Source organism: Aulonocara sp. 'chitande type north' Nkhata Bay, linkage group LG22 (genome assembly GCF_057382095.1).
Source record: "Aulonocara sp. 'chitande type north' Nkhata Bay isolate Kocher_YH1m ecotype deep benthic linkage group LG22, A_spYH_male_GT1.1, whole genome shotgun sequence".
Lineage (NCBI taxonomy): Eukaryota > Metazoa > Chordata > Actinopteri > Cichliformes > Cichlidae > Aulonocara > Aulonocara sp. 'chitande type north' Nkhata Bay.
Genome location: NC_141364.1, coordinates 26,045,987 through 26,070,902, shown reverse-complemented (window position 1 = coordinate 26,070,902; position 24,916 = coordinate 26,045,987). Strand labels below are relative to the sequence as shown.

Genomic DNA, 24,916 nt, shown 5'->3' with positions numbered 1-24,916 from the left:
GTTCAAAGGAAACCTCCACATATAGCTGGTTAGGCACATGTAGTTGGCTCTAAAGAGGAAATACAGGAAGGGGATACAGCAGTATATGTCATTAGAACCACAGAAGAAGATATACAGTAGGCCTAAGGAGGCTCACACTTGGCAATTAACACTCTTGCCAGTTATACCCTGTGAACCTGACTCACACACTGAAGATAATAATATTCATTTGAGATTCTTTTTCACATGTACTGAGTCTGGATATGCCACACAACTGTAGTATCACACAATGCTATAATCTATCATAATAATACTGTAGAATTTCACATTTGATATATGCTTTTTTTAAAATTCGTACATATACTGTACTCAATAATCTCTACTAATCTAGAAATGTGGATTATATTATAAAATATACATCTCCCAATAAAATATCCCATTTTTCCAACACATTCCATCCAAATATTAGAAAAAAAGAAAAAACAGGTCATGCTAAAAGATTTTTCAAATTTAAGTGTGTGTGGGTTTGTTTGTTTTTCTATCGTCAAAATGGCAGATTTGGACTTTTTAGTATTCGCCGGGCTTCGTCACATGTCCCTTGTGACTCGCAGCCCTGTGTAAGCATTAATTCCAGTGCATTCACACACACATGCCATTTTTCTGTGCAACATCCATACAAAACACTTGTATCAGAAATATCTGTTATGAAGTAGATTTGCAAATGAGGCCCCCTTCAAAAACTCTTCAAATCGTGCTACACTTTTCAGAGCGGAGACCACAGAGAAGAGAATTTCAGGAAGTCAATAACGAGAAACAAAGCACGCACACGTCCACTCAATCAAGTATTAGCTAATTTCACCACAGTTGCCAGACTCTGTCTGGCAGCTCGGCGGTTTCCTGTATTTGATGTCTCTTTGGGGAGGTTTCGTAGGGCACTGCTGTTCACTGAATACCACTCTTTTTTGTTTACTTCCCTTCAGAGAAATCATCCCTTCTTTGTAATCAGGGCTCTGTGTGATTGAGAGGACGGCACTTCGAGTTAGGCAAGCAGATTCTGCTGAAGACTTTGACGGTTCTTTTATTTTGCGATCTGCTGCCCTCTTAATTAAGCAGTAGGGGGAAATCCACTGAAACAATTTCTAAGAGAAGAGAAAATGTACTGCGCGCCAGGGAAAGCACTGATTAAGTGCAAAAAAAGCACGAAAAACAACAACAAAAAGAGCCCCACCCCACCCAAAACCCCCCCATCTTCCGTCATGGCTGTTTCATTGGGGTGTCTGTTAATTCCTGACTGAAGTGGCGAGAACTTCCTACAGACCATTGTTATTAGTTTGGGTCCTCATTTAACCACTTGGTGGTGCTATAGTCTCACAGTGAAAAAGGGGGCTTTCTCAGCAGAGTCCTGTATAGCCTTGGAAAATATATTCTCCTCTAAAAGCTCACAGAAACCCCACCCCTGAACGCTTGAAACTTCAGAAGGACTACATAAGAAGCAAACAGCTTCTCTCCCCTAGTTTTTTATTTATTTTATGTCTGCAGTGCTCTCTAGCCATCAAGGCTGTGATGCTACACTGCAAAAGCTCCTTCTGGCAAACATGACTGTGCACTCTATGTACAAATAGCACTTGCCCGTTCAAACAGCCTGACTGCTGAATGCTGAGGGTAGTCAAACGAAAACACGGGATTTGAGGAACGAAAGAGAGAAACTTAAAGTGATTTCATACTCTCTGACTGAGTGCTGCCGGGGACAGATGGCACCTGGGTGAAAGGTGCAAGCTGTAGTTGGCTGACAACGACTGGGAGGGATGTTCTTTGGGGTTTGCCAGCCATCTGACTTTAAGGGCATTAGAACCGATGCTCAATTCATCCATGTTTGTTCATCCACACCGGTAGCATCAGTCAAGCGAATGGACACATCTTGTATGTGATTAAGAAACCTCACAAAGAAGGATGAGGTTTTACTGCACACGGCATCCATACAGGGAGATTCTGTATGAGTTCTTGTATCTGTTAAGCCCTTGATTTTTCAGTGATGGAGATGTGCTCGGTAAACACGCACAGGCATGCTACTACTGCGTGAACCTCGGTTGGTTATAAAAGTGGACTGCTGTTTGTCTTCAGCCATAATATTAATCAAAAACAAAACAAAAAAAAGACTTAAAAATGTCTGCTAGCTAGCTACCATTCCACGTTTAGGCCTCTGTGTCTGTAAAATATCCAAATTTCAAGACACTACGATGGCTGTCATTGCTTGTTTAATGAGTATGATAACTGATTTCGATGGAAATGCTAGAGGGGAGTAGCGCATTAACAGCGTGCGGATCCAAAACTGGGCTCGGAGACAGACTGAGATTGGCCAGCTTTGCAGGGGGTGAGGGTGGGTGAGAAGGTGGGAGGGAAACACCTCAGCTCGGTGTTCAGAGTCGAGTCTGGGCTTCGGGGATGTAGATCTCGATACTGTCGGCGCTCTCTGTTGCCGAGTTCTGCCTGAAGGAGGCAGTGCGCCGGGTCTGCAGCAGCCGCCTCCTCGCTTCTGTCCTCTGACGGTCCCCGAGGTCCATTGACTTCTCCCTGATGGGCAGGGTGTGCCCACCGACGCGAGGCACCACCAGGCCCCCTGACCCACCTCCTCCTCCACCTCCAGCAACCCCATCCCCAACGCTATCAGCCCGGAGGCTGCCACTCACCCCACCTGCTGGCTTCTTTGGTAAGGGTGGAGGAAGCTTCTTGTCCTCCTAGCCCAGTCGTGGTGATCAGGTGAACAGGCAGTGGATTAACCGAGAGGGGGGAAAAAATATGGTTTTGTATGGTTGTGTAGAAGGAATCCCATGCAAAAACAAGAGGAGATAGAGGGAGGATGAAAACCCAACAAAAAGGTAAGAAAATCCAACATAAAGGGCAAAAATTCAAGTGAGGAAGAATCACGGACCGAAACATAACGACAAAGCACATAAAATCAGCAAAAAAACATCTCAGCATGCGTTGGCATTGGGTGAAGTAAAAGGCAATGAAATGGGAGAAGGTAAACAGAGGTAATGCACAAAGAAAAAGAAGAAAAGAGAAACAATTGTTAGTTTGTTGTTGACTGAATAATGTTGATCAGTGAGTAGCCAAACCTATATAGAAAATAATGTAATACGCTGCATTAAATGCAAAAGACGTCTAGCACATTTTGGATTTCACAGTCTTGTGGGCAGCTCAGCTCAGCTCAGTTCCTCTTGCTGTTCTGTATTTTCACAGCCTGAAAAGGCTTGGAGGGCACAACCATCTGCGCTACTCGCCTGCACACTGCCATCTTAGCTCTGGGGGAGTGCTGAAGGGAAACCAGGGTGGTTTGGACCCCCGGGTCTCTCACCTTCTTTTCAGGCGGGAGCCTCCAACCAGAGTCCTTGAGCCTCTGGAGATCCTGAAACTTGACCCTGACGTCCTCTATATTGAGCTGGAGCAGGTCCCAGAAGGCAGCCAGGTCCTGAGACGTGGGCTGAGGGTAGGCTGATGGGTCCTGGGTGTGCGGGGGGAGACAGGACTTAACAAGTAAAGCATTACATGGGGATTTACAGACTAATTTCACCGGTGAAGTGTTTGCAGCCGAGCAAATCTAGCCCTTTAGCGAATCACGGCAAAAATCATGCGCCATATGTAATGTCATGATTTCGCATGCAATCACACATACTCACCACACTCTGTTGGCAGAGGCGGAAGAACTGCTGGACTTTCTGAGACATGAGCATCTGGGCACTGCCAACTGCGTTTCGAATCAGTTCAAGAACTAGGTGGGAAAGAGCACACACGTAGTTTGAGAAACCCAAGAATTATTCATTGTTAATCTTCATCTTGAGTCGTCCTCTCTCACTCACTCTCCTCCGGAAGTTCGTTCTCCTCTGCTTCTCTCTCCATGTTCTGGCACCAGCCCTCCATCCTCTCCACCTCTGTCTGCAGGAGGCGTAAGAAGAACTCTCCATCTCTCATGCAGGGAGAGGCTCGGCCCGAGTCGGGCAGGCTCCGGGGACCCTCTAGGGACGGTGTCCCTGCCCAAGCTCGCTCAGAGGTAATGGGGAGAGGAGAGTGGGAACGTGGAGGCAGGTGCGGTTGCTGGTGGGGCCGTGTGTCAGCTTGACAGGCCTCAGTGGTGTAGCCAGTCTGGATAAAGTCCTGGGATAACATAAGACTCCACTTTTGATCCAGTTTAAATATACCCAATGATATTTTTATATTTAATCATGAATAGCACTACTGAATAATTAGTTTTTAAGCAAATCCTTCTGCCATGCAAATACACAAGGACACACTCACGGCCAGCTTCACTTCCATTGCTATTTAAAGCTTTTACTTTACAGACAGTACCAGTGAGAAAAAGATATCCTCCTAAAGGCAGGGAAGCTGACAAGTGCAATCTAGAAGACCCAGGGTACTCTTCCAGCAACATTAGCCAAGCTAATAACCAAGAAAGTTACCTGACAGCTAATGTTAATATACTAATGTTAATGTTTTGTATGTATAAATCATAGTAATTAAAGCTGTCAAACTCTTTCCTCAGAAATGAGTGGAACTATAAAGTGTTATACAGGGGGAAAAATGATGAAAGTGCAGTACTGATACCTCAGTGCTGTACCTAAATACAGTATTTGAGCAAATTACATTTCAGCCTTGACAAGATAAAATCTAACAAGACTAGAGAAAACCTGCCTCCAGGTGTCTTCAGCTGTTTCTGTCTATATTACTCTCAGCCCCAAGGCTGATCTGTCAGGTCTCCCAGCAAATGAGTAGTTCAGATTGCAAAATATTCAGAAAAAATGTTGATTTTCAGATGTTGTATAAGGAAGAAAATGTCTTTTATTGTAAGATTGCAAGTTAATTAAACACCGATTACACCATGAATTTCTATCCATTAACCCGAGGACATGCAAACATGTTGGGTGTCCCCACAACCTGCTGTCAGTGTTGCCACTATCAAAATAATCATGCACATATAAGGACTTTGTCATTTACTATGTCTAAATGAAGCCCAGAGGAGCATTAAAGTGAAAGTGGCAAAAGTTTTCCTTCAGAGATCAATGAAGCTAAAATGTTTTTGTATTTGATTGTTTCTGTAAAACTTCAACAGCTGCCTGTGATCCTACAGGAGAATTGCTCACTGCTACCTCTTTGTAGGCCCACTGTCCCTGTGTGTGGACGGTGCGATGGCACTCTGTATACTGGCTGGCGGACTCGGGCTCAGACGAGTGCCTTTGGAAGGAGCAGCCAAACTGGAGACTTTTGTCCTGCATCGGCACAGCGATGCTCAATCCCGGGAAGCCCTCGGGGTCCAGGTCGGCCTGCACGCTCGCCGTCACGCTGTTGGAGCGCTTGAAACGAGCTCTCCTGCAGGACAGGGAGTCAATGCAGTCCCAGAGAAATCGAGTCACACAGAGAACTATATGCAAATGCTTTCTTATTGTGCTATTATTTTGGCTTCTGTTAACTGCACGTTCTTCTTTGAGTAAGGCTGCCATGTCACTGCACTCACTACTACTCACTTGGTTATGATAAGACCTGCTAAATCCTCTGGCATATGACGCACCAGTGTGGGCAAAATGTCACGTCGGTGGACTGGGCGATGATCGTTAACTCTATTACAAGTTTATACCCCACCTCCTCCTCACCCTTCTTTCCTGTCTGATGAGGGGTGACTCAGATTTCCGTTATCAGTCTGCTGTTTTCTGAGATGTCACGCTGTCGCGCTCGACGAGCAGGTGTGACGGGCGTGGGGGGACGGGGGGGACGTTGTTAAGGGATGTATGATCACAAACCGCTCGGGGGTTTGGAAGTATGCGATGCTACGAGTGTTTGCATGCATGCGTGCAAATCTGACCTGCAGGCAAAGCTGGATATAATTAGGAGATGGGTTGAGTCACGTGCGAAAGTCATGTAGAGTGTATGATTTGCAGTAGTCATGGTTACACTCACTAATGGCTGAAAAACAAGACATTCTTGGAAGAAAGTGTTGCCGAGTTCAAGCTGTGATCTCTGATGAAATGTTAAATGAAATAATAGGATCTAGCCTAGAAATCAACCATAGGTGGCTGCTCTGTTGGGCGCTCAGGAGATGAAGGCTTTTTTTTCAAATTGTAAATGAAAATTATTCACATAAATTACTGTGCAAAGACCAAAAGTTCTTGATGAAGCTACATATTTTGGAGCAAAGATAAATTAGCGAGATAAACAAACACGTCTTATTTTGCAAGTTTGTTTCTTTTTATAATGAAAGCAGCTTAAATGTCAGGCAAAATAAACAGCTCATGTTTAGACTGGATTTCAAAGATGAGTAGTTTTTCTTTGATTTTTACTTTCCTGGTACCTTTTGTCGTCTTCCACTTGGACTCCTACAGAGTGGACCTCGGTCAGAGCTTTGCCCTCCGTGTCGGAATCTGAAAGGGTCTCTGAGCTATCCACCTGCAGCAGAGGAGGACACGAGCACCACAGTCAGAGTGGAGAGAATGAAATCGGAAACCTCACCTGCCCTGCTGAACATACAGGGACTATATAATGCAGTCATTGTGTTGCATGGATGCATGTGAACAGCAGAGGTTCAAAACCATTTCATCTGCATTCATATCCTCCTAAGAACCAAGAAAAAAGAATCTTCCCATTGAACTTTATTTGTGATTTCCTTCCTCTTTGGTGTTAAAAGAGGCAACCCAAACACATGAGATATCAATGGAAAGTCCAGGATGTCCTTTATTTAGTACATCATGACTTAGTAGGGTAGATAGGCTGATTCTCAGGAGGACACAATTCCATGCCTGAGAGTTTATAAGAGCATTTATTGAGAGCTCTGACAGGATGACCAGACACACCGATCGTGTTACAATCCTGGATTGAGCTAGTAATGACATCATAATAATGGGATACTACTGTGTAGTAGAAATAGTACTTAAGCTATTTGACTTTTGAGGTTAATTAGGTTTGACTGGTGATTCTTTTCAGGCCATTTTTATGTCCATGTGACTACTGTATGATAACTAGTGTTAAGGCTCTGTTCATTCATTTAGAGGGGACTTAAAAAATAACTAACCATCTCTGAAGACATGTCAGAGATGAATGTCCCTATTTAATAAAAGTATAGCTCTATAGCAGAATATTGATGCCACTCCCAAGCTTGTATGCTAATTATGGATCTATAGCCTTTTGAATAGCTAAGCTTTGCACCTAGATCGCAGGAAAACTCGACAAAGTCTTCACATGGAGCAGAAAATGGTTTGCAGCTACTAACGCTGAGGGATTATGCATGTTCTTTGTGTAAATGGACTGTATTTCGATTGGTGCTGAAACCATTTTTCTCTTGGCTTAGCTGAGTTGAAAATTAGCATCTGTAAAGCTTGCCTGTAAAGTTATTCACCAAGCCAAAAAACCAAACATCCTCGGGAAGAACTGAGGGGGCTGGAGTGCAGTGATTAGTTCACAGCCTTTAACTGTGCAAACTACTGCGCCTTCATCAGAGATTCCAAGCATCTGCTTGTTCGGGCTCGGTACACGTGAGGATTTGGTGCTTTCTGAAGTTCGTATCACTGCAAATCAAGTTTGGATTTGTGGACAAAGGATACAGTTTAACCAAAACAAGCAATTTGAAGACTTGCAGTTTTCATTATTTTCTATATGTCTGTGAAGGTTCTCAGTCATCCAGGTCATCGTAGTCAAAGGAGCTTGCAAAGAATCCATCTATGTCCACTGTGAGCGACCATCTTTGAACAGAGGCGGGGGTTTACGACACCAACTCTCTGCCATCTATAATCAAGTTTTGAGATCCCTTCCCAGATGCCTTAATGCCCACTCACATCCTGGGCCATCTGACCTCAGGAATTCGCATGATAAGGTGGGGCCAGGTTTCACAATGAACACACCCGAAACTCTGGCTGATTGGGACCCACGCCCAGTTTCCCACCTTGGCTCAGGCGATTAGAGGATCATCAGGGGGTCCTTTTGTCCCTCTGTGGGGGGTTACTCCCACTAGGTTTATATCTGGGACTCTCCACCATTTGACCTTAGAACTGAAGAAGCTTCTCGGATGAGAGGTGAAACGTCTTCAAGCAACTTAAAGAAGTCCAGACGCTTTTCTTTGCAAGCTCCTTTGATTATTTTCTATCATCTTTTAGAGAGCCTAATCTAAATAAATGAAAATAAAAGGCATATTTTTTTGTTTTCCTCTCACCTGCACAGCTATGGATGGCCTCCACTTTCTGACAGCACGCCCTTCGTCCTGCCCTCCAGCTTTACTCAGCACGATGCTGTTCTGAGGCAGAGAGGCTGATTTCCCCAGACTGCCTCCCACTCTGCCATCCCTCTCTCTTGCTGGCCTTGGCGGACCCTCCAGAAGGCTGTCAGCTGAGCTGCTGTGTTTGGCTCTCACCCCGACTCCAGGACCCCCTCCATAGGGCACCAGCTCTCTTGAGCCCCGAACCCCGTCCAGGCTCTCTGCGGAGTTGCTGTGCTGTCGGGAACGCCCGGGTCCGCTGCCAGTGTAGTAGCCTCCTCTGGAGGTGCGGCCCGATGGCCCGTCAGAGTTACCCAGGTCCACGGAGTTGCTGTGCTGCTTGGGGCGTCCGGGACCGGAGCTTGAGACCAACTGCCCGCTGCTCTGGAAGTAGGCATCCTGGGTGGACTCTGTGCTGCTCTGGGCTCGCACCGAAAGTGAAGACTTTGACATGCGGGGTGGGAGTGGAGGAGGAGCACCTTTACGATAAGGAAAGACTGAAGTGTCAGAAGAGCAGGGGAAAAGGAAGACAAAGGCACAGTGGGCTGTTAAAAGCAAAATGGGTAATATATCAACAGGGAGCGGGGGAGGTGGATACTTACAAAAGGGACAGACTGGAAGGAGAATGTGACAGGAAAGTTAAGGAGTGAAAAAAATAGGAAAGCGGTTGACATAAAGAGGCAAACAAACATGGAAAGGAGGAGAGAACAACGATAAAGCCATTAAGAATTACAGCCAGTGTAAGATGGAAGAGGAAACACACAAAAGTCCAACTTCTTTTCATTAAAAAACAGCTTTTAGTATAAATTTCAGTGAGTGGCAGGGAGGGATGCGCTGGAAAAGACAGACATGATAGCGAAGCAAAAACCTCTTCCCCGCAGCTAATTTAACTCTTAACTCATTCACTGCCATTTTTACTCATTTTTGAAGAGCCACAGAAAACTGTGTGTTATGATCATATAAACGCTGAACCTACCAAAATGAAGAACAGACTCTCTTCTTTCATCCAAAAAAAAAAGCTTGTTTCTACCATTTTCCATTCTGTAGTAATCAGCTGTAGAAGAGAGGTGGGTTCCACCAAAAATGCCTGTTTTGACCACAAAAAGGGAGAAAACGAGCTTTTTGTGAAAAATACATTTCAAGCAGTCTGATGTTCACTGACAAGCTGCCCGAGGTTGTATTCTAGCCCCTCCCATTGAAAAACGTAATTGACGTCTATAGACGTAAATGGCAGTCAACGTAAGTTTTTCAATTGACGTCTATAGACGTCAATTGCAGTGAATGAGTTAAGAAGACAGAGCATTTTCCTGAGAGCAATATTTAAGAAAGACATCACTCACAGTTTCTTTAAATATATATTTGAACAGAGTTTATTTTCAGAGTGCAGAGATGCTCACTCCAAAGCTGTAACCCACCCTGTGTGCATACGCAGTGTTGCTGTGTGACTTGGTGTACCAGGGAGGGGTCTGTGCTGAAAGTGGATAACACTTCACAGAGGCTTTAGGAAACACTGGATGGATTTTGTGGCAAATAAAAACAGCCCAATATTAGGCTTAAGCATTATTGGGAAGACTTGTCAAAGCAAACATCATCAAGAGTGAAACCAAAAGACAGAGACAAAAAGCTGGAGACACTGAGCTATCATCATAATCACATGGGTTCCTGTACCTATTTCTGAGCCTGTGAAACCTGCAATCAGACAGGGGAGGGTGATCGGAGAGAGATGAGATACAAAGGCAAGGCAGAGATGGCAGAGAACAAAGAGCATGCACAAATGTAATACACACACACACACACACACACACACACACACACACACACACACACACACACACAGCTGAGCCTATAGCATGCATATGTAGGCACAAACACAGAGGAGAGGGGTAAAAAACAGCTCATTAGAGGTTGAAAGAATAGCGAAGACAAGAAAAGGCTGTATATTAAAAATGGATGCAGCTGTGCAACGAGTGTGTGTGCACGTGTGTGCGTGAATTTGCTTTTGTCAACGTAAATGCACACAGCCTGTCATAAAGCTTCATCTCCCACTGTGTCTCCTGCCGCGCTGCTGCCACATAAAAGGCAGCCGCGCATCCAAACGCTCCACAGAGACACCCCAGACTTTTGCATACTGGTGGACTCAAACCGCACACTCACCGGCCCCGCCCTTGATGCTTCCCTGGGGGCCAGACATGGAGAAGACGGAGAGACAGTCGTCATCCTGGGAACATCCGGCCTGGATGGCGCGAACGTAGCTGTGGCTGCGAGTGCGGAACACTCCTGGAAGATCCAGGGCTTCGACAGCTTGAGACTCCACCTCCCCGAACATGGTCCCACACACGGCTTCGAACTGACGGTTTAACGTCTCTCCGAGCTGGAGGATGAGCGGGAAGGTGCAGGGGATGAGAGTTCCTACATCAGTACTTGTCTTACACATGTCAGATGCACAATTTATATCCCCAAAGAAACTGTCTGTTGAAAGCTTGTGAACCCAGTTTTGTCATTTTCTACACAAATATAACCTATAAAGTTATTGCAGCTTAACACAAGTCCTAAAGAAATTTAATTTAGATTCTAGTCATTGAGGAAATTTCGTTCATGATAAATTTCCTGATGTAAGTCAGATTTTTGCTGTGACATACTTTACAGTCGAGTTAACCTTGTAGGTTGACCTCTCCTTTGGAGGGTAACGGTGGTCTTGAATTGTGGACTGCATTCATTAATGTGCAAAGCTTCTCAGAAATCACCTTTGTCCCATTCATGATTGATCCCATTTTCATATCATTGACTGAAAATCCCTCATCTAATTTCAGCTTCAAATTATGCTCTTTACGCCCTCACAGACATGCACTATTGGATCGTTTTCCTCAATAAACGAATGACCAGATCAAATCGAGCTTATCGTTAGCTCGGTGCAGCTCAGGTGACATCCACAATGCCAGCCCACATCAGCTAATGCCTCCACTGATGCCATTCTGAACATTAACATCTCATAAAATATGCACTGTTTCAGCCATCCCGCAGTTGAAGACATCTGAAGATGCCTTGCAATTCACCTTCATCCCATCTATGCCTTTCATGCCGTATCTGATGTAATCAACGTCAAATCCATTGTCATCTGTGCCTGCTTTGTTCTGCACTGCAGCCTCGCTGGCTTACGTATTTCATGTTTGCACCCGGAAGGACAGGAAGGTCTCAAAACAGATCTCCTAGGTCATATCTATGTAGAAAAACAGGCAATTCTAGGAGCGGTTTACACACTTCAAAGCCTCACCCTGCTGTTTGTTACCTGTGTGCTGGTCAAAGAGCGGGTGTAGCTACGGGAGCGGGTGTGGGTCTTGGGTGTGGTTCTGCTGTTAGGGTAAGAATCTGTACACTGTTTACACGAGTGCCTGGAATAAACACAAGCATAAATGTTAGTATTGATGCTTTGTTGTGGCTGTAAACACGTCCGCCATTCGCGTTGCTATTTTTATCAAAAAAAATGTTTGCAACACAAACAGCTCACCATTTGGTGAACCATCAAATAACAATTCACTGCATCATGTGTCATGACTGAGCCAGCTGGAGTCATTTTCCGTGCTGTGACGGTGCATTTCCATGCCAATTAGGGAACCATCATTTTTGTTCATTTTATATGAAAAATAAAATCCAGACATTCCAGCAGCTATTATGATGTTCAAGCAGAGCTACAGTTAAATGTGAGAAGGTTCCCAAGGCTGCCTATGTGAAAGTATTTACTGCATAATGCAAGAACATTAACATCCTTTTTCAGTTTCTTTCCCTATAAACTGAAATCCGCTGGTGTTATCTTTTTACTGATGTTTACCACCAAGCAATAATTTAGTTTAATAATTCAGTTTATGGTCTAAAATCTTAATTTGTCTAAATAAATGGTGCTTGAATGTTACTGAAATGCGTCTTTATATATGTCTTAAAAGGGTTACTCACTCAGTTTCACACAGAGTGTGAAATCATGTGTACAGAACACAGTGTGCCTCGTCCTAGCTGATGTTTATTTTCCTCTGTGTTCTTTGAATCACCCACTTGTTAAGTGCTTGCTATTAGGGCATTGCTGGGTCACTGAGTTTCTATCTATAATCTCCAGAGTATTTACACGGGCGGAAACAATGATTTGATCGCCTGTTAAATTTGTAAGTCTGCTCACTTACAAAGAAATGAACAGTCTCTCATTTTTATGGTTGCTTCATTTGAATGAAGAGAGACAGAACATCAACCAAAAAGTATTTGATCACCAATCAAAACATGACTTAGTACTTGGTGGAGAAACGCTTGTTGGCCAGCACAGCAGTGAGATGCTGTAGTTGGTCACCAGGTTTGCACACAGCTCAGGATTTTGGTTCACTCGTCTTTAAAGAAACTCTAAATCAAAGCTCTGCAGATCTTCTATACGACTGAGGTCTGAAGAGTCGCGAGACCACTCCATGGCATTAATGTGCTTCTTCTTTAGCCACTCCTTTGTTTTGGGTCATTGTCATGCTGGAAGACCCATCCATGACCTATCGTCAGTGTTCTGGCTGAAGAAAGGAGGTTCTTGTCAAGATTTCATGGTACATGGCCCCATACATTGAGTCTCAATAGGAACACCTGTATAAATAAAGGCCAAATAAAGTAAAAAAAATAAATCTACTGCCCCCTCAATGAGCAGATGCCAAATGATGATGATGCCAAAGAGTTTGATTTTGGTTTCAGCTGACCACAGCACTCTCTCCCAAGTCTTCTCTGAGTCATGTTCACTTGCAAATTTAAGACGGGCCTGTTCCTTTGCCTTCTCGAGCAGGGGCACCTTGTGACTGTGGTCTCAGCTGCCTTCACGCCATTAACATGCTCCTCCTGTGTGGTTTTGTTCTGATCCACAGCCTTTCTCATGATCATCCTCACCCCATGAGGCAAGCTCTTACATGGAGCTTCAGACAGAATCTGATTGATGGTCATTTTATATTTCTTCCATTTCCAAATAATGGCACCAGCAGTTGTCACCATCCTGACATGCTTATTGTGGATGGTCCCGTAGCAGGTCTAAAATCTTGTCTCTGATGTGCTTTGACAGCTCCTTGGTCTTCCCCATGGTGGTGGGGAAGTTGGAATTTAAGAAATTGATTCTACGGAGAGGTTTGTTTTAGACATATAACAAGCTGAGAACAGGCATATCGGTAATGATTGATTAATCGTAATCTATTCGACACAAGCATACACACAGACTTCAAATATTTATTTGACTCAATAACATGCATTTCAGTTCATAAAGTTTATGTAATGTGTTTTTTTCTGGATTTTTGGCTGATATTCTGTCTCTCTCCATTAAAATGAAACCACCATAAAATTAAAGACTGTTGGTTTATTTGTACGTGAACAAACTTACAAATTGAACAGGGATCAAACCTCCTTTATTTACTTTAACTAAACAGACATGAATTTTCTGAGTCTGAAAGGATCTTTTTAAAGTCTGAAATTAATAGTTATCCCAAAATGTGTTTGTAAACATCAGATTTTTATCATGTTACAAACTGAAAATAAAGATTTTGGAGAGCAGGGTTTTTCTAAGGAGGGAGACTTAGACTGTCTAAAAGATATTATGAAGCTATGAGAAGAAATTATCCAATGGTTTTGTATTTTCACCCACACTGTGGAAAATAATGTTGTCCACATTTAAAGAGTGAGCCTTAAAGGCACAATCAAACAGTGTTGTGTATTTAAGCTGCAGCCTCTTATAAAGTTATGGAAAAGGAATGAATTCTAAATGCAAACCAAAAAAAGCTGTAAAGTAACATAATGCAGAAATCCTCCTGTGGGGAAATGTTCGCATAAACAGCAACCGTCCATACTAGGACTAACTTGCTATTTTGTTTTTCTGCATTTTGTTCCACGTTGTTGTTTTTTTCCCCTTTGTCATCCCACTGCTGTCTGTTTCTGTATTTTATTGTTTACTTCTGTCACATCTGTGCAATTCCTATTTGATATCCTGTGCTGCTTTTGCACTGCTTAAAAAAAAGACAACCAAACTAAACCAAATAAACGTGTTTTTTACGGTTTTTGAAAGCAGAGAGTTGAGTCGAGGGTAAATACAAGTATTTCAGCATGAATATAAAAGCTGAATTTGTGCCATCTGACCTTTGATCCATGCTGATAGATCGTCTGAAGGCTTCCCTCTGGGCAATCAGCGTGGACTTGGGCGAGGCTTTGGGACTCGTGTCCGAGTCGGCGCTGTCATCATCGCCCATGGCTTTGATGTAGCTGCCACTCCGCATGCGACGGCAAGGGATCTCCCCTCCGCTGTCAGCTGCTCCGCCACCACCATAACCACCTCCCCAGTCTTCTGAAGGGACCTGAGGCACATCCACATCCACCCAAACATGCACACGGTCACCATAACTGACCAACTTGTACTGATCTGAAATTGCAACAGGTAGTGAGTAAAAATGTAACAACCATGTGGGACCAACATGGTTTTAGTAGGTCAAACAGTTAAATGCGTTAAAAGTAAGTATGCATTCCTCTTCTACACCCACTGTTAAGGGAAAAGGAATTAGTCATGATGTGAATTAATCAACACCGAGATATTGAAGATGTTTTTCACCGCACTGTTTGCAGTTTCTTCTCAATATCTGATGTCAAGATCCAAAGGCTTCTCAAAACAGAAATATATTTCTTAATTAATCGAAAAATATTTCACACCTCGAATGGTAAAAGGTTTATTTAGCAGCACAGTTCTGGCCCACGTGCACACAGCGTTGGGTTGGAGGGCAGACACAACCGAAAAGTCAACTGCACTCGTGCACACACGCTCACATGCACATGTATGCATACACGAGTAATGATGCAAGAGAAAGAGAGAATAGGATGAAGGGACTTACAGAGAGAGAGAAAGTCTGACAGCTGGAAAAACACTGACGCAGAGAAGGAAAAACAACGTAAGCTCAAAAGCCGACAGACGGAGAGCAAATAAATAAAAACAGAGAAAAACAGGTAGACAAGAGAGAGAGGGCAGCAGACAGGAGTGGCGACACGGAGTGGGAGAAAGACATGAAGGTGGTGGCAAAAACACGAAACAGAAGACGCAATTTAACAGACGAGCAAATGATTCTGATGGGAAAACAACAAACACAGCAGTGCAGTCAAGACAAGAAACTAAAGACAACACGAAGAGAAATATAGAGAATCAATGAAATTAACCCCAAGAATTACGCTGACATGTTCTCACAGTGGCCCTAATGTAAAATACACGAAGGCGTTAGCGCACCCAGGAAGAGATCACAGTGTCAGTGAAGTTTTGCAAATTCAGCAATTACAGGCAACCCTTCAGTGAGTGGGTATCATGTGGAACTACTCCAAAGTTGGGAAGCGAAGTCAAGCATGAAACACATGAGTTTTTTTTTTACTTTAACGCTTTGAAAATGACCTTTTGTTTACTTTGAAGAAATAAGACAACATAAAACAACACATTAAAAAAATTCTAATCAAACAACCTCAGCTAACTGATTAGCATTGAGATTCAGTCTGGAGCTGCTTTATTGGTCTCAAATTACACAAAGCATGAAAGATGTCTTGACTGGTATTTTCTCAGCTAATTTCTAAATGTGTGTTGTGCTGAAATGAGGCAAATGCTAAATGCTAAAGTAGCATTTGGCCAGTCTTTGGATCAACAACCTAAAACAAAGAACTACAGGAGGCTAATAATGGCACTATATGCTTAGACACCACTCTACATTAAATTATTCATTATTCCACAGTACCTCTCTTGTCCCATCTCCCTCCTCTCTCCCACTAATGCCACTAATGGCTGCTTCTGCCTAAGCCTGGTTCTGCAAGCAAGTTTTTTCTTGATCACAGTGAGTCATCTGATTGTTTTCTCCGTATTACTGTAGCGTCTTTACCTTACAATATAAAGCCTCTTGAGGCAACTGCTGTTTTGATTTGGCACTATATAAATAAAGTGAATAAATAACCAGATAATCAGACATTTGGATATCCAAATATCTAGTACAGAGAGAGTTTTGGTGACAATGGGCTGATCTTTGTTTAGCCTTTAGCGCCCGTCAGGAGCTGTGCACAGGTTGATGGAGGAAACTAACAACAACGGCTCAACACTTCGGAGAAATTTTCATGACCATAAAAGACAGCACAATGTAGTAAAGTTTATATTTATGGTCCAAGTATTATACTTCAATATACTAATTAATGAATAACTCGTTATATGTATAGACTATTATGTATTTACTTTGTTAGGAAAGTCTAAAGACTAACTTGATGTTGCCTTACACATAAAAAATATAATTACAGGACTCCTGATCGCAGTGCTGTAGACAGCGTAGGACCAGCGTTCGGTAACAGTCAAAACCCAGAACTGATCTGAAAAATCTCAGTAGAGCTGATGAGAAATGCAGAATTAGGTGATGAGGTCACAGGGGTATTTCTCGCCACGAGTGACCCCTTATGTTGACAAGCGCAGCTTTAATTAGCATCATAGCTCGTGAGTATAGCTATTAACCTCGCATGTAACATGCTACTATTGTGGAGGACCACTCACTTGGATATGTGTGTTTATATATGTGTGTGTTCACTCGTACACTAACAGCAGCTGTTTTGGCCGAAGGACCTCTCAGCCTTTCATTTTGGTTTTCATTTTTTTGTAAATGCTGTCAGGTGCAGCTTCATATACGAGCATGTGACCAACACCTGCACCCACACACACACATAGCCAAGGCCCCGGGGTTTGGCATCCAGCTGAGTGTGTGTTTTTAAGGTCATCACTTAAAAGATGATTCAGCCTAATCTCGTGATCCCCGTGGCCGTCCACTATCTCTCTCATTTCCTCAAACGCCCCTTTCTCTCCTCTTCTTGCTTTGCCCCTTGGCTACCATCACCTCTTTTATCTCTTTTCTATCCCTGAGCTTGCTTTACTGTCCCTCTGCATTCATCTTTTCTAACACTCTTTGTACCTCACCGCTTTGCTCTTCTTTTCATTCCTTTTACTCCATATTCAGCTTTTTTTCCCCCTCGGCCCTCTTTTCTTTTTTAATCATTTCATATCTATCACACACAGGCTGAGGGGAAGGTGAGAGGCTCAGGGAACGGAGAGCATCAGGTTCTGATGCCACACATTGTGATTGGCATTGACGCCATGGGGGAAAGTTTGCACATGTCCCTTTGCCTCTGACCGTAGACTTGCGAAGATTCACTTGCATTTATTGCTCGGTCCTGACTCTTTGCAGGAAACCTGTGTAAGTATTAGCTTGTATGTACATGTTTCCTTTTTTTACACATGGAAATAACATACAGCAGGTAGACTGACCCTGCAACGAGAGAGGGACTGCTGTAGCATACTTGAACTGATTTAAAACTGACCATGTGTTTTATGTTTTAAAACTGACCATGTGGAAAGTTTTTTTTTCTTGTTTGTTTGTTTGTTTGTTTTGTTTTTGCTTTGTTTTATTATTTGCTTCGAGCCCTGTGTACAGGAGCTGCATGCAAAAAGATCTTTTGTTAAAAGGGTTGGCGTAATAAGCAAATGCTTCAGCTAATACCTTTTGATTAGCCTTGTCTCATGCTTTCTTGCTTTGTGGTAGATCTTTGTTCTGTCTTCACTGAGATATTTGAATGCTAATCAATCAAATCAAATCAAATCAAATCAAATGTTTCCAGGTGCTACAAAAACTACTTAGTCAACGCTTTGTAGAGCGTTTTTCTTAATGTGAACCAACCTACATTTAGCTCTTCACTTTTGACTGTTTGCATAAATCCAGCAGATGTAGAGCCAATTTATACTCAGTCGTAACATGGAGAAATTCAAAGTTTAATCTTGTGTGGAGGAGAGAGGAGGATGAAAGTGAGGCTGTCGATTTATTGACTGACCTAGGTCCTGACCCTCACCTACAGCTACAGGTAGTGACCAAAAGAATAACAAGTTGGACTAGAAAGAAAGATCATATTTTTCACATTGCGGCTGCTCAATTTCAATGCAATTAAATGCAGAACTGAATTTAAAATCCTTCTCTTCACATCCAAAGTTCTGAAAGATCAGCACCCATCGTATCTTAAACACCTCATATTACAATATTACCCCAATAGAGGACTTTGCTGTCACAGTTCAGGCTTACTTGTGGTTCCTAGAGTTTCCAAAATATGAAATAGTACTACTCCTCAGCCTCCTGGGGGATTTTCAGAAATCAGGTCATTGAGAATCGAACTTGTCAGAGATTTTTAGTAGTTGCACCTATAGTACGAATTTCATAATCCTACGAAAGCTCATTCTTGAGTTATCGCATTCACAACATTGGGTGTCCACGCCACTTGCCTGCACGGCAGGGTGACGACAATAGCCCATCAGCCTTTTAAAGCTTAGGGGTAGAAATGTGCAGCTGAGCTATCAGCTACACTATATGGATAGAAGTACAGTGCCACCTAAATATCACACCATAAGAGCTGCTCAGCCATGGAAACCCATGCTGTGAAACACCCGACACACTGTTTTTGTGCTGATGTCCATGTAAGAGGAAGTCTGGAGCTCTGCAGTTAGTGAGTCAGGAGAACGTTGGCAAACTTTGTGTCGACCGCGCTCTGGTCTGACTCACTTGGTTGAATTGCTGCGGTTCCTAAATGTTTTCACCTACAAATATACTAATTACAGTTGATTGTGGAATACCTAGGAGGGAAGATATTTCACAAAGTGGTTTATTACAGTGCTGGCATCCTGTTGAAGCACCACAATCAAATTCAATTAGCACTTTAGAATGAATGATTCTTTCACAAATGTTTGTAAAGGCAGGGTGCTTGGTTTTCCAGACCTGTGGAAATGGGATTTCTTCTTTCGGCTTCTCTTTTATGTCGCCACAGCAGATCATCTCCCACCATCTCGGCCTGTCCCTTGCACTCTCTTTCTTCATGCCAACACTCTGCATGTCTTCCTTCAGTAGAGCACTTCTGTGCATATGGTGACTCAGACCCCTCTGTTGTTGATTCAGCTTCCACTTTGGGTACTTTTAAGATTAGGCCTGAAACTCTCTGATTTTGATAAACTTAAGGTACTATATTGGTTGATCCTGAAACACCTGCATCTGAATTTTCAATAACTTTGTATCTACTCTCTTCTTCCCCCTCACTCCCACAGGGAGGGGACGCAGATGGCTGGCCCTCCCTTAGCTGTGGGTGGTCTCTTCCTGTTAAAAAGCAGTTCTTCCTTCTCTTCATGGCTAAGTGCTCATTCACAGGGGATCATCTGATGGTTGTTATTCTCTTACTAATATTGCAGAGTCTTTACCTTACAATATAAATTATTTGCCAGTCTCTTATTACAAGTGCCACCTTTAATACACAAGTAATAGAGTTTAAAGGCAGCTGTTGGGTGTATGATATCTGCTCTTGCTTTCTCAGGCAGTTTCAATTTGGAGTTGTTGCACCTGTGCTGCTGTTAGTCCTGACATTTCATCCTGGTGAAACAGACCTGAACAGCTTTATATCTGCAGCTCCAGTGAGCTGTCTGCTCTGAAGCCGTGGATCAATCTGGCCTGCCCTGGCACATCTAAGCTGGGCACAATTCACTCAACATACTGTCTCTCCGCGCCTCCCCAAACCACCGGTGACACCTGGAGATACGAGAAAAGCTGCAGCAGGGGAAGTTCATTTCGTGTCCTAAGGTGAGAATGTGATGGTAGCCTAAAGCACAGGGTAAACTGTGTGGGGTTTGTCCTCAGAAAAGCACGAACACACAGACGACCCTGCTCTCGCTGTCTTCTCTATCAGCAGACCTCAGCTGTGTCTAAAGGATGAGAGTTGGAAAAACACCAGGGACTCCTGTGGCTACCTGTTTCCGTAGAAACACAGCCTGCATGGCAGCTCTACCTCAACACAGCTGGAGGTTTCTGAGCTCGTGCTTGTGTGTGTGTGTTTGTGTGCGTGCGTGTGCTCTCTGAGATGCCACTGTAACAGCCAATAACAGTCTTTAATTAACCTTTTCTGCCATTTTAGGAGATAAAATGAGTGAACGGGTTCTCTGAAAATTGCATGCGGCAGATTCAAGCTACAGCGTGTTGACAGGAGGCAGGTAAGCGACTGTTGTAAGGGACAGGTAAATAACACGGTGGGTGAAGATGATTATTGTTTTCTGACTCACAGCAAAATGCCAGGAGAGTCCATCTGGCCTCTTAGGCAGACATTTAACCAAGAAAAAATACTTTTCACTTGATTTTTTTGAAACCTTTATTTAAGAAAAAGGGTTTTTTATGCTTTTGAAAAATTCTTGTTAATTTCCCCATTAATCCAAAGGCTTTACCACAAGGATCTTACCCATCTTTGATTGTATTTTCTTCTTCTAATTTGCTTTCTTGAGCTTTTGAAACAAAAATTGGCTGTGTTGCTATTAAAGGTTTGTTTCTATAGCAGGAAGATGGCATTTTGAGTAACTGAATACCTTTACTTGTGTATTCAACTGGAAAAACCAGGGTCTAAACCAAAATTGTAGGGACAATGGTTGCTTTTCTTTCCTTGAAACAATTAACCTTTGGAGGGACAAAGCCTAAATTAAAATCAATGGGTATTTTACCTCCCCAGCAGTCATCACTCAGTGGGTAAAACTTTAGAAACTTAAGGACGGGCTTGTAGACCTAAACTTTTCTGATTGGCCACTTGAGCAATCAGAAAAGCTCTACAAAGCAGTCTGTCTTTGTCGTCTTTGACAAAGACAAAGATGACAAAGACATCTTACTTTAAGGAGTACCAGAGAGATTGCTGGTTACTACTTTCACACATACACTGTGCACTCACTACTAGATTTCTATGTTATATTTTTTCAGCTCTGCACCTTCCTCACATGGTGGTGAGGTAGTGTCTGCACTTTTTCCTATTTTTTTTAAACGTTTAGCCAATTAGTACATTAAAGCATAAGCTATAACTGGATAGCCTATAGGTCAAATTTCAGTCTGGTGGTCAATAAGGAGAAAGACAGAAGACAGGCAGCCTATAGGAGAAATGTCAACTTAGCATGTCGGCAAGTGTAAACTGTCAGCATCTGACAGAGCCTACAGTCCTGCCTCCTGGGGAAGATCTTGGTTGTGGTGTAGCAGTGCTAACACTATTAGACCTGGGAAATCTGGAAGTTGGCTTCACTCTCTGACATTGTTTGTGGAAGAAACGTGTGTATTATATTTACCAATTTCCTATAGTTAAGGCTATTTGATGTTCGCCAGAGAAATGCAGAGAAAACGAAATCGTTTGTCACTTATCACCACTGAACCTTGGAACCTTCTGGCAGACTGAGTTTTAACTTTAAAGACATCAAATACTCCAAAGAATGCCATGGGGAGATGCCAATCATGGCAGCATGTTTTCCATTTATTTATATTAAAGCATGTGTTTCATACCTTAAATCATATCTATTGGGGTGTCTAGAACATAACGCATAAAGCATAAAGCATAAAGCAGCAATTAAAAAAACAAAACAAAAGGAATACAGGGTATACTTGTACTGTATATTCTTTGCCTGTGGCAAATTGTTGCCTTGATCTCGTGGACGTGATAATCCATCCATGGAGAATGTAAATGTCCAAGGCTGTCAGATCACTAATCATCTTTAACCTGCCAGCTTCCAAATACAAAGTCTGTATGAAGTCCAATTGAGACAATTTACACGAAAAGCTGGAGGTAGTTTATGCAGTTTTGATGAATTCACAGCGAGTAAGTGGGTAAGCAACACCCTCACTTAAATCAAAGTGTTTCCAGTACTGACATGTGTGTGTGCTACATGTGTTGTTTTCTGATTGTTTCACAGCACTTATGTTCTAAAGCACAGCTATACAAGCCCATACTTCCCCACAAGCCTGTGAGAAGGCACTGCATTGACAGATTTTGTGTTATAACTGAAGAGCAGGCTTCATCTTGTCTAGATGCCCTGCGTCTGTGTGTCTGTACTGGCTGTCAAATATACACATGGAGATGCAACACAGACTGAGAGCAGAGGCAGAAGATGTGAGATGGTCGACACGTTTTTATAAAGTCCCGTACACAATGATAGTTGTCGTTATGGCAGCGGACTAATTAGCCTAATCTTCAAGGGTCTGAGACAGTGGAAACAGAAAAACAAAAGTTCAAGACAATCTTTTCATTCCTTAAAAATAAGTTTGTTTTTTTTTGCTTAACACCAAACCACATATATATTTGATTACACATTTGCTGATATGTAGGGACAGACACACCTGGAGATAGTGGAAGGTCCTCTCCTTGAGCTTGCTCTCAATGGGCACCAGGGCTTTGTCATAGGCTCCTCCTCTGGTAGAAGGATACACCTCTCTAGCCTGACTCACTGTCATGGCTGACCAGGTGCTCCTCTTCAGGGAGTGACCGTGATGCCCGTGCTGTCCTCCTCCTCCCTCACTCCCCACCAGAGCCATTGTTGTGCAGGCCATGCACTCCCCAGACCCCGGTCCGCCGCCTCGTTCCTTGGGCTTCTTCATGGTGAGCTCCTGAATGGCAGCATCCAGGCTCTCATGTCCTCTGGGATACCCCGGTCTACCCCCACCTACCAAGTAGCTGCTGTCACTGTCGAGGTTGTCATCGGAGCTCCACCAGCCCGCTGTCCGGCTGCGGTGGCGTCTGCCTGACTCATGCCGCGAGTCTCCACTCTTGCTACGTTCTCGAGACTTGTTCCTCCTGGTGGAGCGAGACTGGTGGCCTGAGTAGTGGCCCTCCTCCCCTCCACTCCTGTGGCCCCCACCTCTCTCGCTCCTGTAGTCCCCTCCTCCCCTCGTACCGTTGTACTCCCGTTTGGATGGCGCCTCCAGGGAATGGGACTTGGCAAAGAGGCGCTGCACCGAATTGACCAAGTGGCGTATGCGCGAAGGGCTCTCACTGCGTTGCTCAGCACCCCCACTGGCAGTGCGCTGGTATTGCAGTGTGTGGAAGCCATCATGATGGAAGGGCACCTGCTTCTCAAACTGGTCCATCATGTTTGAGGGCATGCGGTGCATCTTCCCCCCGTGGCCTGAGGATAGGCACTCTTCACAAGAGTCAAATGACTGGAGAGGTGGGTGCTGGTTGGGGTGGGAGCGGGGAAAGGTGCCTCCTCCAGAGTGACTATGGGAGTGTGAGCGGGAGTGGTGCCTCTCCAGCGCCAGGGCCTCAACGGGACCTCCCCCAGGGTAAAAGTGGCCATCGCTGTGACCGTGGTAGTAGTCTCTGCCTGGACCGTCACAGTCATCAGGCGTGCAGTGGCAGGGACCTCCTCCACCACCACCCGAGGAATGCTGAGACATGCTCCGGCTGACATGGTACCCTTTCATAGGCGCCGGGGCATGGTGTGCCGTCCGGGCCGAAAGGGGGCGCTGTGGGCGTGACAGGGCTGCACCTCACTCACCTGGTGAGAAAAACAAGAAATAATGTGAAGACATTTTATTTAAGTGTAGCAAAGGAACAACAATTGCAATGTTGTAGACTGTTTGGATGAGAGTCATTTTTTTTTGTCTAATTAGGCCTCTCATACCTGTCAGAAAGGACTAAGACCTCAAAGGGGTGTTTTTTTTATAAAACTTTGAGTACAGGTATAAGGTAAGATTAGAGGCTCACATATGGGAGGTGCAGCGATGGGACATTTGTGGTAGGAAGTAGATTTTGATGATTGATGTCAGGATTATTTTCTTTCTTCTTTTCTTCTTTTTAATGCGTGAATTGAAAGTGAAAACAATGCATTGTTTTTTTTCTGATTAACATTTTTATTGATGTTACACTTCATTTTTTACCTAACCAAAGACAAAACAGAGCAAACGCGAACATTCATCCCGCGGCTGCAATAAGCGGCCGGAGACAGCTTTCCTCTTTTTATTCATCTCTAAGACTGCAGGGCTGATAAATCAAGAATATTAGCCTTTCTTTCTCTCTCAGTGTGTATCTTCAGTTGTTCTTCTCCCTCTATCTAACAGCTTTTGCTCCTCTTTGACATTTATCGTTTTATTCATCTGCCCAGCGCTCCGTGTTATCTGTCGTTTTCTCCATCCAGGCCTGCAGGGAGTCTTTGAGCATTCCTGTGATTTAAAGCCGAGGAAAGCAGGTTGTATATTGATCACCTGCATCCGAATGCAAAGGAGCTAGAGAGTGGCTGCAAGCATCCAAGCATACTGCAGAGGGATTTCGGCAGATGATTACCAAATGAACAGCAACGTGATATCAATGGGACTAGGTGAAAACCAACCCTACTGTTGCCTCGAGAGGATGAAAGTGTAGTGGATGATGGGATCCTCTCCACAAAGCTAATGCAGGACCTGAAACGAGTGTACCTTGTCAAGCAGCAGTAAAACCTAAGTAAAAGTAAACAGAATGTAAACAGGATGAGGGCTATCTCTGGGTTTCCTTTCTCCTCATGACATGGATAACAACTGAGATTACATTCCAAATGTGGTAATCATGTATTTCATTGGACTGGCATTAATTGCTGCTGGTGTAATCACATCCTCTATTAACCACTTCTCCACTAACTATATAATGAATCACGGGCACACAGCCTGTTCATAATGCACACGAGCATTTGCCATCATTTCTAAATTTGATTAAGTTGAGATTGAATTACTCGATGCGAGCCAATATCGGGCTGCTCGGCTGGATGGGATTCACTGAGCTCCTGCGAGTGTATTTGCACTTGTGTTTGCTGGCTTTCACGCTGAGATGAGAGATAGGGGACAGATGCTGGGATAATCATTAAATAGAGCG

The 24,916-nt window shown here is 43.6% G+C and overlaps 1 protein-coding gene across 1 annotated transcript in view; it reads right to left on the bottom strand.

Annotated features, from left to right (window-relative positions):
• Positions 1 to 1,226: 1,226 nt before the first annotated feature.
• Positions 1,227 to 24,916, bottom strand: part of dlgap3 (discs, large (Drosophila) homolog-associated protein 3) — a 147,155-nt gene continuing 123,465 nt past the window's right edge. Inside the window, exons 3-13 of the mRNA XM_086280445.1 lie at positions 22,414 to 23,570; positions 14,339 to 14,553; positions 11,496 to 11,598; positions 10,364 to 10,580; positions 8,168 to 8,706; positions 6,317 to 6,411; positions 5,121 to 5,340; positions 3,837 to 4,131; positions 3,657 to 3,748; positions 3,335 to 3,481; positions 1,227 to 2,714 (exon numbers count right to left, since the gene is read on the bottom strand). Coding sequence (XP_086136571.1) covers positions 2,397 to 2,714; positions 3,335 to 3,481; positions 3,657 to 3,748; positions 3,837 to 4,131; positions 5,121 to 5,340; positions 6,317 to 6,411; positions 8,168 to 8,706; positions 10,364 to 10,580; positions 11,496 to 11,598; positions 14,339 to 14,553; positions 22,414 to 23,496 — 3,324 coding nt within the window. The 5' untranslated portion in view covers positions 23,497 to 23,570 and the 3' untranslated portion in view covers positions 1,227 to 2,396. The remainder of the gene's footprint in view (positions 2,715 to 3,334; positions 3,482 to 3,656; positions 3,749 to 3,836; positions 4,132 to 5,120; positions 5,341 to 6,316; positions 6,412 to 8,167; positions 8,707 to 10,363; positions 10,581 to 11,495; positions 11,599 to 14,338; positions 14,554 to 22,413; positions 23,571 to 24,916) is intronic.